Source organism: Panthera uncia, chromosome E1, assembly GCF_023721935.1.
Source record: "Panthera uncia isolate 11264 chromosome E1, Puncia_PCG_1.0, whole genome shotgun sequence".
Lineage (NCBI taxonomy): Eukaryota > Metazoa > Chordata > Mammalia > Carnivora > Felidae > Panthera > Panthera uncia.
Genome location: NC_064814.1, coordinates 42,193,073 through 42,206,972, shown reverse-complemented (window position 1 = coordinate 42,206,972; position 13,900 = coordinate 42,193,073). Strand labels below are relative to the sequence as shown.

General features: G+C 54.8%; 2 protein-coding genes across 2 annotated transcripts; one reads left to right on the top strand and one right to left on the bottom strand.

The window, feature by feature from the left end:
• Positions 1-205: 205 nt before the first annotated feature.
• On the bottom strand, positions 206-4,292 carry TP53I13 (tumor protein p53 inducible protein 13). Its single transcript, XM_049637975.1, has 7 exons — positions 4,087-4,292; positions 3,830-3,898; positions 3,560-3,601; positions 1,580-1,708; positions 1,251-1,454; positions 611-1,166; positions 206-518 (listed from the first exon to the last, which is right to left on the bottom strand). Exons 1-7 carry the CDS (start codon positions 4,156-4,158, stop codon positions 406-408), a joined length of 1,185 nt encoding a protein of 394 aa, XP_049493932.1. The 5' UTR covers positions 4,159-4,292; the 3' UTR covers positions 206-405.
• Positions 4,293-6,152: 1,860 nt separating this feature from the next.
• Positions 6,153-10,709, top strand: ABHD15 (abhydrolase domain containing 15). The gene is made up of 2 exons (XM_049637974.1): positions 6,153-7,118; positions 9,972-10,709. Exons 1-2 carry the CDS (start codon positions 6,250-6,252, stop codon positions 10,495-10,497), a joined length of 1,395 nt encoding a protein of 464 aa, XP_049493931.1. The 5' UTR covers positions 6,153-6,249; the 3' UTR covers positions 10,498-10,709.
• Positions 10,710-13,900: the final 3,191 nt, after the last annotated feature.

The following is a 13,900-nucleotide window of genomic DNA, read 5'->3' as shown; positions in this document are numbered from 1 at the left end:
TCCCCACCGTTGGTCCTACCACACTCCTAAAACTTTGGCTGAGGCCAGGAAGGCTGGAGGAGGCAGGCTGGTGGGTGCCTAACTTGATTTTGTAAGCACCCACTTCAAACAAAACCTAAGTGGCCGAGGACAGTGTCCTGGCTGAGAGTGTCTGTGTGGCAGAGACACAAGCTCAACTCCAAACTCTACCAAAATAATTTAATTAGAAACACAGCCCATCCCTCCCCCCCCCCCCCCCCCCCAGCCAACCACACCTTAAAGAACAAGCCCGTTTGCAATGCTTAGGCAGGACTGCTCCATCTGGCCACCAGGGGGCGGTCCTGAGCAGGGTCCACGTGGCAGAGGTCGCGGCCTCACCAGGCGCGGCGAAACCAAATCCGCCAAAGTGGCAGGGCTGGGGTCAAGTCAGTCGGAGCTATCCCCATCCGGGCCGCTGTCCGGCGTGGGCGGGAGGAGGGGTCTCCGGCGGGAGCGCTTGACCCGGCGCGGGGGCATCAGTAGCCTGCGCTTCAGCACAGCTACGGGCAGGGTGGGGAAGGGTCGGTGATCAGCAGGGATGCCCTGGAGGTCCAGGGCTGGGTTGGGTGGGTAAGGAGGGTTAACTTCTCACCAGCCACCGTGTCCTGGCTGTCCGCTGTGGGCTCCCAGTAGATGCTATCCCCCCGTCGGAAGTTTCGGTGCAGCCGTGTGCAGAGCGTGGCCAGAGTGAGCAGCACTAACAGGAAGGTCAGGGCCATGGCCGCCCAAGCAGCCTCCTCCGTGCGCGGGGTAGGGCCCCGGGCTACCCGCGGGGGCGCTGCTGCCCGAGGGGCTGGGGAAGCCTCACTTGGACAGGTACAGCCCCCTGGGCTGCTTTGCCCTTTGAGCACTTGAGCCTCTATCCTGGAGCTGGCATTGCCTCTGGGCCCCTCATGAATCAAGGGGAGAGTGGGCACAGATGGGGCATCACTCCCCTCACCCCGGGCTGCCGGCATGGGCTGCTTGGCCTCCAAGCTCCGTGGAGAGGCAGGGGGGAGCCTCAGGGCTGAGGGTGTGGGCTGGAGACCGAGAGCGGCCCGCAGCCCACGCCTCTTGGCACCGCCAGGAGAGAGGTGCCTGGACCCTCCAGCTGCCTCCTCCACACCTGGGGGCCGCCAGCTCCGCAGGGTAAAAGCCAAAGCTGGGGCCTTTGGGGAGAGAGACAGCAGTCACCCTTTTCCTGCCCAGATAACCCAAGGACCCCACCACCAACCAAGCCCAGCACCCCTCACCTGCAGACACCCTCTCCGGCACAGCCTCCCTCTACCTGGCCTTGGCACCAAGGGAGAAGACCCAGAAAGACCGTGAGAGCAGAACCATGCCTTCTCCTTCCTCAGCCTCCTCCGCCGCCGCCGCCTCTTCAGCCAGTGGGCAGCCCAGGCTGGCTCTATCCGTGCCATCTCCAGCACCACCCCACATGCTGCCAGCACCAAGGGCTAGGAAAGGAGAACTAAATTGAAGGTGGGGAGCCAGCAAGAGGAAGTCCCTGAATTTTCCTTTCCTGCACATGGGGCTGCAGCCTCTGCCAGTGTGAAACAACGACCTTTCATCAACTGCTTACCCGCTCCTGAGTAAGGCTGGAGTCCGGGGCCAGTGAGGGCTGGGCCACACAAACGTGGGCCAGGAGGGCAAGCTGGAGCTTCAGCCATGGGTGGGCACAGGGGTGGTAGAGGAAGGTGACATCCTCAGCCTGGAGTAATGGCATGGAGACATTAAGCCAGGCCAGATGACTCTCTGAGAATCCCAAGTTCTCCCATCCTGGAGACCAGCTTTATTAAAGGGATTTCCAAGGCAGCCAGATGACCCACCTTCAGGGCTCAGGAAAGGACAAAGAGCCCTGGGTACTGGTGAGCACTCCCTTCTGCCTCTGAGCATTTTCACCCCTCCTCTCCCTCAAATGCCACACCTCAAAGCTCACAGCTTCCATGACAGCAAGCCTGGTTAACGCTGTCAGAACACACTCTTCAGCTGTATTTCTCTGCACCTGTGACAGTGGCTCTACGAGTCCCCAGTCTAGACTGTAAGCATCCCCCAAATGGAGACCAGGTCTCCTATCTACTGATCTACCTATATATTCAATCTTCCCCAAACATCCAAATGCAGGGCACTCAGGCAGCAGGTGCACGGTTCCACGATGCAAACACTTCATCAATTACTAATTATTTTTGATTGTGCTGACCTAATGCTCCACACTGTGCCAGATGTTACAGGAGATGCCAAAAGACAACGCCTGAACTCTGCTTGCGGGAAATGTAGAGGAAACTCAGGGCAATAGAACTAATGCAAATGAAAGAACTAATAGAACTCAAAGTGATTAGCCATTAAGTTGTAAGACAGAAGTTGTAACCATTACACGAATTTGGAGAAGGTGATGAATAAGGGCTGATGTGATCAGGCAAGTTCTCAGGAAAGAGCTGACTCCTGCACTGGGCTTTGGAGGTGGATGGGATGGATGGCAGGAGGGCAGGGAGCTGCCCACTCCAGCTTCTAGTCAGGATAGGCCAGGTGTGGAGAGTAAGTGGCATTAAAGGTACAGCAGTGGGAATAAGCCTGGCACTCACACGTGTGGTGGAGAAGAACCAAAGATTTGGGGAGGTCAGACAAGGCCCGAAAAGCTGGGGGTGGGAGTGAGGGGTCAGTTGGGTATGACCATGATAAGACGAGAAATAAGATATTGAAGGTTTCCAAACAGTGGAATGACTTAATGAAAGGGCTGTTTGAGGGAAAGAATCAGGTAGGTGGCATGAGGTTTCTTGGCCAGAAGCTATTACAAGGTTTTAAAAAAAAAGTTAGGGGCACCTGGGTGGCTCAGTCAGTTAAGCCTCCGACTTCAGCTCAGGTCACTATCTCACAGTCCGTGAGTTCGAGCCCCGCATCGGGCTCTGTGCTGACAGCTCAGAGCCTGGAGCCTGCTTCAGATTCTGTGTCTCCCTCTCTCTCTGCCTCTCCCCTGCTCATGCTCTGTCTCTGTCTCAAAAATAAATAAAAACCTTAAAAAAAAAATTTTTTTTTAAAGTTAGATATTTCAAAAGGAAAACCAAAGGGACAGGGAAGGTATCTGACCACTGGCCTCGAAAACAGAGAGGCAGCCACGCAAGGTGAAGCCACGGTCTGGTGCCCAGTAACTGAGGCACACTCTTTACCTCATACAGCTTCCTACTTCCCAAAGTGCTATCACACACACTTCATTTAGTCCTGGGGAGGTGGGACATTATTAACAGCCCCTCTTAAGAAAACTGGGGCTCAGAGAAGTCAGGAGACTCTCCACAGTCACACAGCAGAGTTGGGGCATGGGTTGTTTTTTTGCCACTAGGGCCAGAGTTCCCCCTGCAGCCTCCTGCCCACGGGCAGACAGCTACCGGACAGCATTCCTGACACAGCACTGCAGACGACAGAGGCTTGTGGCTCACTGTCCCGGGCCTAAGAACACTGAGGGAACTGGTGAAGAATGGAGCTGGTGAGCAGAAAAAGCGGAGGAAGCCTGCAAGGAGCTCACTGTTTCGGGGGCAGACACCAAGGATGGCTCCCTGCTTGTACTTACCGGCCATGGGCTCATCCGCGTGTAGGTCACTCTTGGTGACACCTATGCACGAGGGGAAAAGGAGGGCTTAGAGCAGCTGGGGCTCCGCCTGCGGGTGGGGAGGGGACAGCAGGCCCCATCCGGCCAGGCTGGGATGGAGACGCTGGCAACTGAGGGCCAGAGGAACCGGCAGAGGTCCTCAGAGGGTGACGGTGGAGGGTGCAGCGAGGCCAGAGCGGGGCTGGACTACCCCTTCACACCCCTCTCTCCCATCCCCCGCCAAGCTCCTACCTGTGGGGGCAGAGGCCACGGGCCCTCGGGACAACTGGCCCCCGCTTCCTCCTCTGGCTCAGCTACCACCTGTGGGTCCAAGGCACAGAACTGGGAGAACTAGCCTCGGTGTGGGCCCTGCCCTCTCCCTCCCAGGCCCAGCCAGTCAGGGGAGGACTCCTAGTTCCCCCTCCACGCGCCACTCCTTCCAGGACCAACTTTCAACAAAGCGCTTTGAGATCTCAGGCCGAAGCCTGCTCAAGAGCGGGTCGCCTTACCTCACTGGGACCTAGGAGCCCCGCAAGGGCTGCCAGAAGCAGCAGCTGGGGCGAAGGCGGCTGAGGCGCCATCCCGGCGGCCCGGGGCTCGGCCCGAAGTCCCACAAGCCAGAGAACGCGCGCCCCCCCCCTCCCCGCGCCCCCCCGCGCGCCCACGTAGATCCCGGGATCGCGCGCGCGCGCGCGCCCTCCCGCCCCCACCCGCACACGACTCCCAAGATCGCGCGCCTCCCGCCTCGCCCCGCCCCCGCAGCTGCGTACTACTCTCGCCCCGCCTCCGCCCCGCCCCAATACCCGCCCACAACCACCGACCTTGCGCGCACGCGTCGTAAACCCGAAGCCGGAAAAGTTTTGCGTAGGAACCCTGCCCAAGCGCACGGCGCTGCAACACAGGCGGGGACCTGTCCTTCACCCGCGCTTCAGTACCAGCGAGTCTCCACGGCCTGCGGAGGGCAGCTGCAGTGCTTGGGTGGGATCATGGAGCCAGGCGAAGGGCGGGAAGTGGGATCCCAGTGGACCGAGTGGCCCAGGAGGGAAGACGGGTACGCTCCTCCCGCAAACCCGCTTCATACACGTCAGTGTGACCTGCAACTAGAAGAGGGGCAGAATCACGAAGTCCGAGCTGCGGGAGGAAGAGCGTCCCCGCTCTAGAGCTTCACCTTCAGCCCATTCCACTCGTGCCCTCGCAAATAGGGCCCGAACCCAGAGGAGCTTCGGTGGGTCTCAGGCCACCACCCTCCCTAGGCCCAGAAGTCCGTGGAACCTGAAGCCGGGCCTGGGGCTGCTTTGTTTCCCCCATGCCCGCCTCCGCTCTTGTCGTCGTTAGCTCACCGATGGCTGGCATGTGCCCAGGGAGACATCTGTCACCGTGAGATGGAGTCACAGGCTTCGCCCCCAGCAGGGAGCGCTGGCGGGACCTCCCCTGCAGGGGGGCGCCGGTTCTGCTGTCTTCTTTCCAATGCCCTTCTCCTTGGCCCGACTCAGGATTTTGACGAAAGAAGGGAGCGTGGGTGGAGGATGAGGGTTGAAATGACCAGCCTCAAATTAGAAGTGGAGCGAGAACGGGTTATTTCTAAATAGAGCAAGAACGTGACCTACAGGGGGATTTCTTACCCATCCCTCGTCCCCCCCCCCCCCCAGTTGCCAGTTACTGAACCGATGAAGGGCCTGCAATCTATCCCCTGCCATGGCCCCATCGTAGGGTGACAGGCATCCTTCTCACAAGGCACCCGAGTGCGTCTTTTCCCCGAGTTTGGGGCTGTTGCTTCTGGGGAGGTCTTTTTCAGGGAGCGGTGTTGAGGATTTCTTCTATCTGAAGCCAGGCTCCTGGGGAACCCTATGCTCCCGGTGGGGGTGGGGGCGGGGGCGGGATAGAGACCACACGCTGATGCAGGCAAGGGAACGAGCCCCTTGCAGCAAACCAGCTGTTGGGCGGACGCCGGCCCAGCCCTCGCTGGCGCTGAGCCGGACCCCCGCCCAACTGGGCTCTCGCGCAGTTGAGGGTGCCCGCGGGGCCGAGACGAACACACAGGTCAGAGAGCGCGGCCGAGCCTCGGGAGGGAGGCGCGGCTGGTGGCTCCAGCTGCAGCCGCCCCGCGGGAACGGGAGAGCCCGCGCCCTGAGCTGTGGTTTATGCACTTCTCCCTTTTGCTACTTCTCAACTGTGGCCCCTGAGGGCGCAGCGACTCAGGGTCTACCCTCGCAGCTACACACCAAGCGGGGCAGAGGCGAGGGGTCGGCGCGGACTCTGATGCTCATCCCCGAGTCCGGATCCTCGGTCTCCGAGTCTCCCCACTGTCTGCCGACAACACCCCACTCCTCGGCTCGCTGCCCTCCCCACTCCCTTCCGGCCCTCTCGCGCGTCCTCACTCCCTTTTTGTGGCCTAGGCTCCTTTCACCCTCTGCTTCAGCTTGTCGCAATCGCTGTACAAAGGGCCAGGGGCGGGAGTGGGGGGCGGGCGAGGGGAGCCGGGCCCGAACTGGCTGCCTCTGCAGGGCCACGGCCAATCCGGAGCGTCCACCCCCCACCTCCGCGCAGGAGAGCCTGGGGCAGCTGCCCGCCGCCGGGCGGAGCCGCGGGCAGAGCGGGGAGCTCGCCGAGGGGACGGCCCCGCTGCCTTCCACCCGCCGCCCGCTATCCGCCGGGGGCTCTCCCGCCTTGCCATGCCGCCGTGGGGCGCCGCCCTCGCCCTGCTTCTGGCCGCGCTCGCCCTGCTCGGCCTGCTCGCCCCGCGGCTGCGGCGCGCCGTCGGAGCGAGGACTCTGCCCGGGCCTCGCGGCCGGGACCACGAGGAGGAGGTGGACGGCAGAGGCGCCGCGGACGAGTTCAGCGACGGGCGTGAGCCGCTGCCCGGAGGGTGCAGGCTCATCTGTAAGCCGTCGGCGCTGGCCCAGTGCCTGCTGAGCGCCTTACGACATTCAGCAGCTCTGGAGCCGTGCCCGCGTTCCTGGCTCTCCGGGCCCCACCTGCAGACCCTCTGCCACTTTGTGCTGCCGGTGGGGCCGGGGCCTGAACTGGCCCGAGAGTACCTGCAGTTGGCGGACGACGGGCTGGTGGCCCTAGACTGGGTCGTGGGACCTTGCCCCCGGGGTCGGCGGGTCACCAACGCCGGGGGCCTTCCCGCGGTGCTGCTGGTGATCCCCAATGCATGGGGGCGCCTCACTCGCAACGTGCTCGGCCTCTGCCTGCTCGCCCTGGAGCGCGGCTACTACCCGGTCATCTTCCACCGCCGCGGCCACCACGGCTGCCCTCTGGTCAGTCCCCGGCTGCAGCCTTTCGGGGACCCGTCCGACCTCAAGGAGGCGGTCACTTACATCCGCTTCCGACACCCGGCGGCCCCTCTGTTCGCGGTGAGCGAGGGCTCGGGCTCAGCGCTCCTGCTCTCCTACCTGGGCGAGTGCGGCTCCTCCAGCTATGTGACCGGCGCCGCCTGCATCTCGCCGGTGCTACGCTGCCGCGAGTGGTTTGAGGCCGGCCTGCCCTGGCCCTACGAGCGGGGCTTTCTGCTCCACCAGAAGATCACCCTCAGCAGGTGGGTAACGGAGGCCCCAGCCGGGCAAGGGGGCAATAGAGGTCTTAGGGTGACCAAGAAACATTTCTGCCTAGTATTGAATCAAATAGGTTTAGGGCAGTTTGAGCAAAGTTCTCCTCACACAATTTCTGAAGCTGCCCTAACCCTCTGGTCTACACAGAACCAGGGAAACAGGTTTAAAAGCCATAGATGGGCTCGCATCATTATGCTAAAATAGGGACTCCTGGCTTGGAGCGCGTGGCCTCACCTCAGCCCCAGCGTGTCCTAGCAACCTGATCACCTGCCCCACCTGTAGCAGGGGCAGCACCTGACATTTACCACTTAATTCACACAGTTTGTCAAATCAGCAAAGAGGCCTCTGGAAGCAATTACAAATGATTATCCAGAATGTTTCCTTCCAGTGTCTGAGACTGGAGGTGACAGGAATCAGAAATTTGGTGTTACGTGATTTTTAACATTCTTTGGACTTGACAAATGTTTTGCATATTCCTAGGTATATTGAATCCCAACATTTAAAGAATATGTCAACATAGTTTTTAAAAAAAGTCTCCAAAAGGAGAGCAATCTACCATTATTGTGACAGGTGAGACTTTGGCACTGAGAAGGCCTGATCGATGTTCCCACAGCAAATAACCACATCTCAGCATGCACCATTGCTTTCCTAGGAAATGGCAAAATGAGATCAAAGACATTATAGCAGAAAGTGTGGTGTGCAGAAAGACCTGGGATGTGCAGTCAGAACCACTGGGGTTCAAATCCTAGCACTGGGTAGGTGCTCAAAAAGTGGTGGCAATTGTGATTTCTCTTTCCTTTTTTTTTTTTCTTAATTTTTATTTAAAATTTTTTTAACGTTTTTATTTATTTTTGAGAGAGAGAAAGAGAGAGAGAAAACGAGCAGGGAAGGGGCAGAGAGAGAGAGGGAGACCCAGAATCCCAAGTGGGCTCCAGCCTCTGAGTTGTCAGCACAGAGCCCAGCACGGGGCTTGAACTCATGAACCTCGACATCATGACCTGAGCTGAAGTCGGACACTCAACCCACTGAACCACCCAGGCACCCCTAAATAGATTTTTTAAATGTTTATTTTTGAGAGAGAGAGAGAGAGAGAGAGAGAGAGAGAGAGAGAGAGAGAGAGAAAGCACAAGCAGGGGAAGGGCAGAAATATATGTGTGTGGGGGGAAACAGAGGTTCTGAAGCAGGCTCTGTGAGCTGACAGCGGAGAGCCCAATGCAGGGCTCGAATTTGCTGCAAATACTTAACCAACTGAGCCACCCAGCTGCCCCCTCTTTCTTTCCTTGCCCCATTTTGTTGTGAGAAGGCCAATCCCTGAGCTCCACAATGGCCCAATGCTGTCACGGCAACCCAGAACTTGTGAGGAGTCCAAGGGTAAGGTGTTCTTATATGGCTTAATTGCCAGTTTCCATCCCCAAATGACCACCACCAGTGCCAACTCTGGGCACCAGCTGGAGTAAGGTGAGAGAAGTGGAGAGGAAGTCTGGGCCTTTAGGATCTGCCCTGCCCATGGAAAATTGGGATTGAAAAAAAGGGCAAACCTTTTTGAATGTTTGTAGGAGACACACATCCAAATTCAACTGGTTTAAGTTTGGACTGAACCACCCAAAAGACTGAGCTGCCTGTCCTGGCCCCCTTGTCAGGGTGCTGGGCTGTCTCCATGCGGGTGGAAACAGCAAAAATGTCCCTCTTCCCCAGAGCAGTAGCTCTCAGGCTCCCTTGTGGGAGGTTACCCTGTAAAGTAATGATACTCCCAGCCACTTCCTCTGCTGCTGGGCCCTCTCTAGGAATACCTGCATCACTGCTCAAGGTCACACTTATTTGCCATTATCTGGGCACCATATTAGGCTTTTTTTTTTTAAGTTTATTTATTTTTAGGGGAATGGGGTGGAGAGAGGAAGAGACAGAATCCCAAGCTCGAGGCGGGGTTCAAATTCACGTGAGATCATGACCTGAGCCCAGATCAAGAGTCTGACTCTCAACAGACTGAGCTACCCAGGCACCCCCAGCATATTAGCTTTAAAAAAAAAAAAAAAAAAAAAAAGGCTAATATAACCTAAAGTAAAATGTTAACGATGGGGGATGTCACCTGCTGGTTTGGATAGTCTGAGCCAGGGAGCTCTAGCAGGGGTTCAGGAGGTGAGAATTCAAAGCAAGTTCCCTACAGAGGATCAGAAGTTGTGATCAGGAGGAGAGCTGTCACACTATGGATCATTAGCTGTAAAGTCATTTGCTGCCCCAGGGCTGGGCAGGTCACGTCAAGAGTGGCAGGCCTGGTAGGAACTGTGACACAGGAAAAAGGGAAGAGATGCACTGCTTGTTGCCCTGAGGAATGCCAGCCCACATTGCCAGACCTTTCCATTTCCCTCGAGAACCCAAGTAGCTGCCTTTTATGTACAACCTCCTGGTTTTAAACAATGACGAGGCACCTGGCTTGGTCAGTCGGCAGAGCACGTGACTCTTGATCTCGGGGTTGTAAAGTTGAGCCCCACATTGGGGTGTAGAGTTTACTTAAAAAAATAAAATCTTTAGGGGTGCCTGGCTGGCTCAGTTGGAAGAGCACGGGAGTCTTCATCTTGGGGTCATGAGTTCAAGCCCCACTCGTATAGTGGGTGTAGAGATTACTTAAATAAAACTTTAAAGAAAAAAAAAATAAAATCTTTAAATGATGACAATGAAATGCAAGTTTTAAAAAATATTATATGGCCAAAGAAGGTTTCTGTGGCCAGAATCTGGCCTGTGAACTCCCCCCACCCCCCGCCTCCCCATTACTTCTACTATCAATTTGTTTTCTCATTCTTCCCTCTCCTTCCTACCTTCCCCGTTCACCTTCTTGCTGCCAGGTACGCCTCGGCCCTGCAGGACACAGTGGACACCCACAAACTGTTCAGGAGCCGCTCCCTGAGAGAGTTTGAGGAGACCCTCTTCTGCCACACCAAGAGTTTCCCCATCAGCTGGGACACCTATTGGGACCACAACGACCCCCTCCGGGATGTGGACGAGGCTGCCGTGCCCGTGTTGTGTATCTGTAGTGCTGATGACCCCGTGTGTGGGCCCCCAGACCACTTTCTGCCCACCGAACTCTTTCACAGCAACCCCTACTTCTTCCTCCTGCTCAGTCACCATGGAGGCCACTGTGGCTTCCTGCGCCAGGAGCCCTTGCCAGCCTGGAGCCATGAGGTCATCTTGGAGTACTTCCGGGCCTTGACTGAGTTCTTCCGAACGGAAGAGAGGATGAAGGGGCTGAGCAGGCGCCGAGCTTCATTCCTAGGGGGCCGCCGTCGCTGGGGAACCCTGCAGAAGCGGGAGGTCTCTCCCTCTTCCCATCTGGAGGAGATCTTTAGCTGGAAGCGATCGTACACAAGGTGAGACCTGGCCCAGGAACATCCCTAGTCCTGCACAGAAGAGCAGGGCTGGGCACACCAGAGTCCTGAAAAGGTGGTGAGCACTGAAGGCGGCAGGCGGTCCCAGCTCTTGGCCACTGATTCAGCCCCTTCTCTCTTGAACTGGTCCGTGGGAAGAGATGGGATTTCCAGCAAGCTGGTGCTCACTTTACCCGGAGAACACTCCTGCCCCAGGCTTTGCTCAACACATCCTGGCTCTTCCTGGTCAGCAGCTGGGCTGTCACTGTCACTGTCTCTGTCTCCTGTCATCAACCTCCTAAACCAAAGAATAGCACCATTTAAGCCATGGATTCAGGAGAAAATACTCTCTCACTCAAAAGAACTACAGAGAAAATGGGTTTATGTATGTCATCGGGGAGCTGTGTCCCACATAAATAATCAGCTCTGTGACCCTGATTCTTGATCTGGAGCCACTCACTGCAGTGAGGACAGGATGTTTGTGTCTTAGTCCCACTTCCCTCATTTGGTTCTGTGGTTGTGGCTCTCTGCTGACTTCATGCTGTGGCAGCTGTGGAAGCTCCTAGAGCGGTGTGGAGGCGTCAGTCTTGCGTGAGTGTGAGAAAGGCGGCAGAGGCAGTGAATGCTTGCTGAGGCTGGGGTGGTGAGGTTAAGGTATGGAGTGAATGTGTCTGTGCCTGGAAGACTGAGGTCCTGTCTTCCGGACTAGTTCTGCAAATCTTGGTTGGGCAGATCTGGGGCTTCAGGCGAGGACCTCAAGCCTAGAGAGATCGATGATTCTAGGAAGAGGAAGTCCTCACACACAGTCTGCCAGACCATGGTTCAAAGAGCCAGACACTTAGGTACTCTAGCTGCTCCCTCCAGTACCGTTCCTGGAGGTTATTCCGGAAAACCTTAGCCAGAGCTATTTTTCTTCTGCCACGTGGGCTTTCTCTAAGTGGCAAAAAGTATAAATCTTGTATCTTTGGTATTTTCTGGTTAGTTGCCCTCTTTTCTGACCCTACTACTAGTCTCTTCCTCTCCAGAGCCTGGAGAGACATCTGGGGCCAGGGAAAGCAAAAGTTCCAAGAGGTTGGCTGGTGCTGACCCAGTGATTTATGAGTATTTCCCATTACCAAGTTTTTCTGGTCAATTTATTCAAAAGGCCATCTGTGTAGATGTAGAAAAAACTTCCTCCTGGATCTGGCCACTCAGTGACTGGTTTTATGGTGTTTGGTTTCATGAGGAATAATGCTGAAGATCAGAGTAAACTAAGGCATCGTACAGATTGATCCGCACATCCTGGTTTGGATTAGGCCATTAAACAATAGGGCAGGCATCTAGTTCTATGTGTTGGTAAGAGCTTTGCCCTGAAGTTTTATTTTGTCATCAAGAAAGAAGACACCTGCTTTGACCCAAAGCTCCATCCTGGCCTCACAAACAGCAAAGCAATTTTAAAGAGGAGAGATGTTTAAGGCTTGATATGAGGAATTCCTGGAGCCGTAATTTTCAGGTTTAGATGATCTTAGTCCAGCCTTCTTCTTCTTCTAGGTCAAATAGGAAGAAACTCTGAACTATCCAAGAATCTCCCCCGAAATGCAGACAACACTCAATTGTATCGAAAGCACATTATCCTGTCATGAAAAAATGTCTTCCCTTCTTTCTCATTTCTTGCTCCTCCTCCTCCACATTCCTCATCTAACATTCTTTCACCATTTTTGAGCAGGAGAAATAGCAAGGAACTGAAATCTAAAGGAGCCGTCCTACTGCTGGTTATCAGCCTCGGCACAGGGCTTGCTGAGCAAGAATTACTGACATCTGGCCACCCCTCTCCCCCAGCATCTGGTATAGTGGGGATTTCAATTAGTCAGGGTCCTGCAGTCCCACATGCAGGACCTAGGATCATTCAGAACTGCCTGCAAAATGGGAAGCAGCCCAGTGGTTTTTAAGCTCGCGGCTTACAGAGCCCCCAAGGGCTGAACTCTGGATTGTTTCTGATATCTGGTATCTGGCCATGGGACTCTGGTTCTTTAAGATAATAGCTTTTGGGGAAATTGTAGTTGGCTTTCTTTTCCTTTATTATAAGAAAGTAAGTTTGTGGGGGTGGGGTGCATGTACATACATATAAAAATTTCCTTTCAGTTGTAGCCCAGGCTTCATTAATTCCCTTCGACCCAGGGCCCTAATACCTAAACCCTAAGGTATTTCTCCTCCGTGTCCCTTGCACCCCATGTGCTTATAACCTATCTCAGGAAGCTACTTTTCTCATCTTCCCATCACTGCTTTTTTCAGCTCATTTTGCCAAGAATGTGAAGCCCCTATCGGGGCAGGTTTGGGTGACCCTGTCCTTCAGTGTTAACAATGAAGGAATCGCCCATATTGGCTCTGCATTGGTTAATAGCTAATTACATGAAACCAGCCAGAAGAACCCCAGAGAGAATATGTGATCCTTGAATGAAATACCAAGTTACGAGGTTGAGGAAGGAAAAACCAAACAACAAAACAAAACTAGCCTCAGAGAGGGCACCAGAACAAAAACAAAAACAAACAAACAAAACTGAGACAACCTAAGGAAGTACCTCTGAGTTGGGAGTTTTCCAGGTCTCAAGTCTTACATGATCCTCTCAGGCCCTCATTCACTTGCTTGCCTTCCTTTTGGTCTCTTCATTATTTATTAACACCTTCAAATGGTAAGAGAAAACAAAGAAACAAAAAAATTCCCCAAAACCCCATGGCTTAAAGGAGGCACTATCTCAGAAGTAGGCTGAGTCCTCTGTCTCCTCACATTGGATCAGAGTGCCAGGAAGCAAACAGTTGCCTCGGAAGGTTGAGTTCTCAGTAGTGAGTTATGATCTCTGATACCTAAGACTGTGCTAGCTAGAACTTAGATTCTCTTAAAGAGTTAGTATTTTATGTATTTATACGTAGGTGTCTAGGGGGGCTTGGCCAGAGACAGTATGAAAAACAAAGCACCAAATCCTCACTTTGAGGAGATATCATCTCTGTTTTGGGTGAAGGTATCCTTTCTAAGATTTGAGTACTGTTAGAAAAAGTCATGACACAGGAAGTATCATTTTGGCTTTATATATAACCTCAAAATTACCCCAGAGTCAGGATCTCCTCTGTACTTACTTTCCACCCAGACCACAAGAGCCTTTTTCAGTCAGCCACCCTTAGTAACGCCAAGGTATCTTCCTTTAGAAATGAACTTTAGCCTGCATTCCTCTCCCTGCTTAAACAAGCAGACACAATTGGCCACTTTGGTAAGACTTGGTAACAATGCCAATGAGTATTTGTGATTCTATAGTCAAGCCACAATGGATGGCATAAGAAACCTTCCCTAGTTATCACAGTTTTCGAGACAAGATTGAGAAGTTATATGTAGGGAGTGCCTGGAGATGGAATGAATGCCTCAGGAAGCAGCAAGTCCC

Excerpts from the sequence above, each read along its gene's own strand:
- TP53I13 (XM_049637975.1), bottom strand. The coding sequence starts at position 4,158 with ATGGCGCCTCAGCCGCCTTCGCCCCAGCTGCTGCTTCTGGCAGCCCTT. Across the intron at positions 1,709-3,559 it reads CGCGGATGAGCCCATGGCCG|GCTGAGGATGTCACCTTCCT; the intron begins GTAAGTACAAGC and ends CCATTACTCCAG. Across the intron at positions 1,167-1,250 it reads GCCGGAGAGGGTGTCTGCAG|GCCCCAGCTTTGGCTTTTAC; the intron begins GTGAGGGGTGCT and ends CTCTCCCCAAAG.
- ABHD15 (XM_049637974.1), top strand. The coding sequence starts at position 6,250 with ATGCCGCCGTGGGGCGCCGCCCTCGCCCTGCTTCTGGCCGCGCTCGCC. Across the intron at positions 7,119-9,971 it reads CAGAAGATCACCCTCAGCAG|GTACGCCTCGGCCCTGCAGG; the intron begins GTGGGTAACGGA and ends TCTTGCTGCCAG.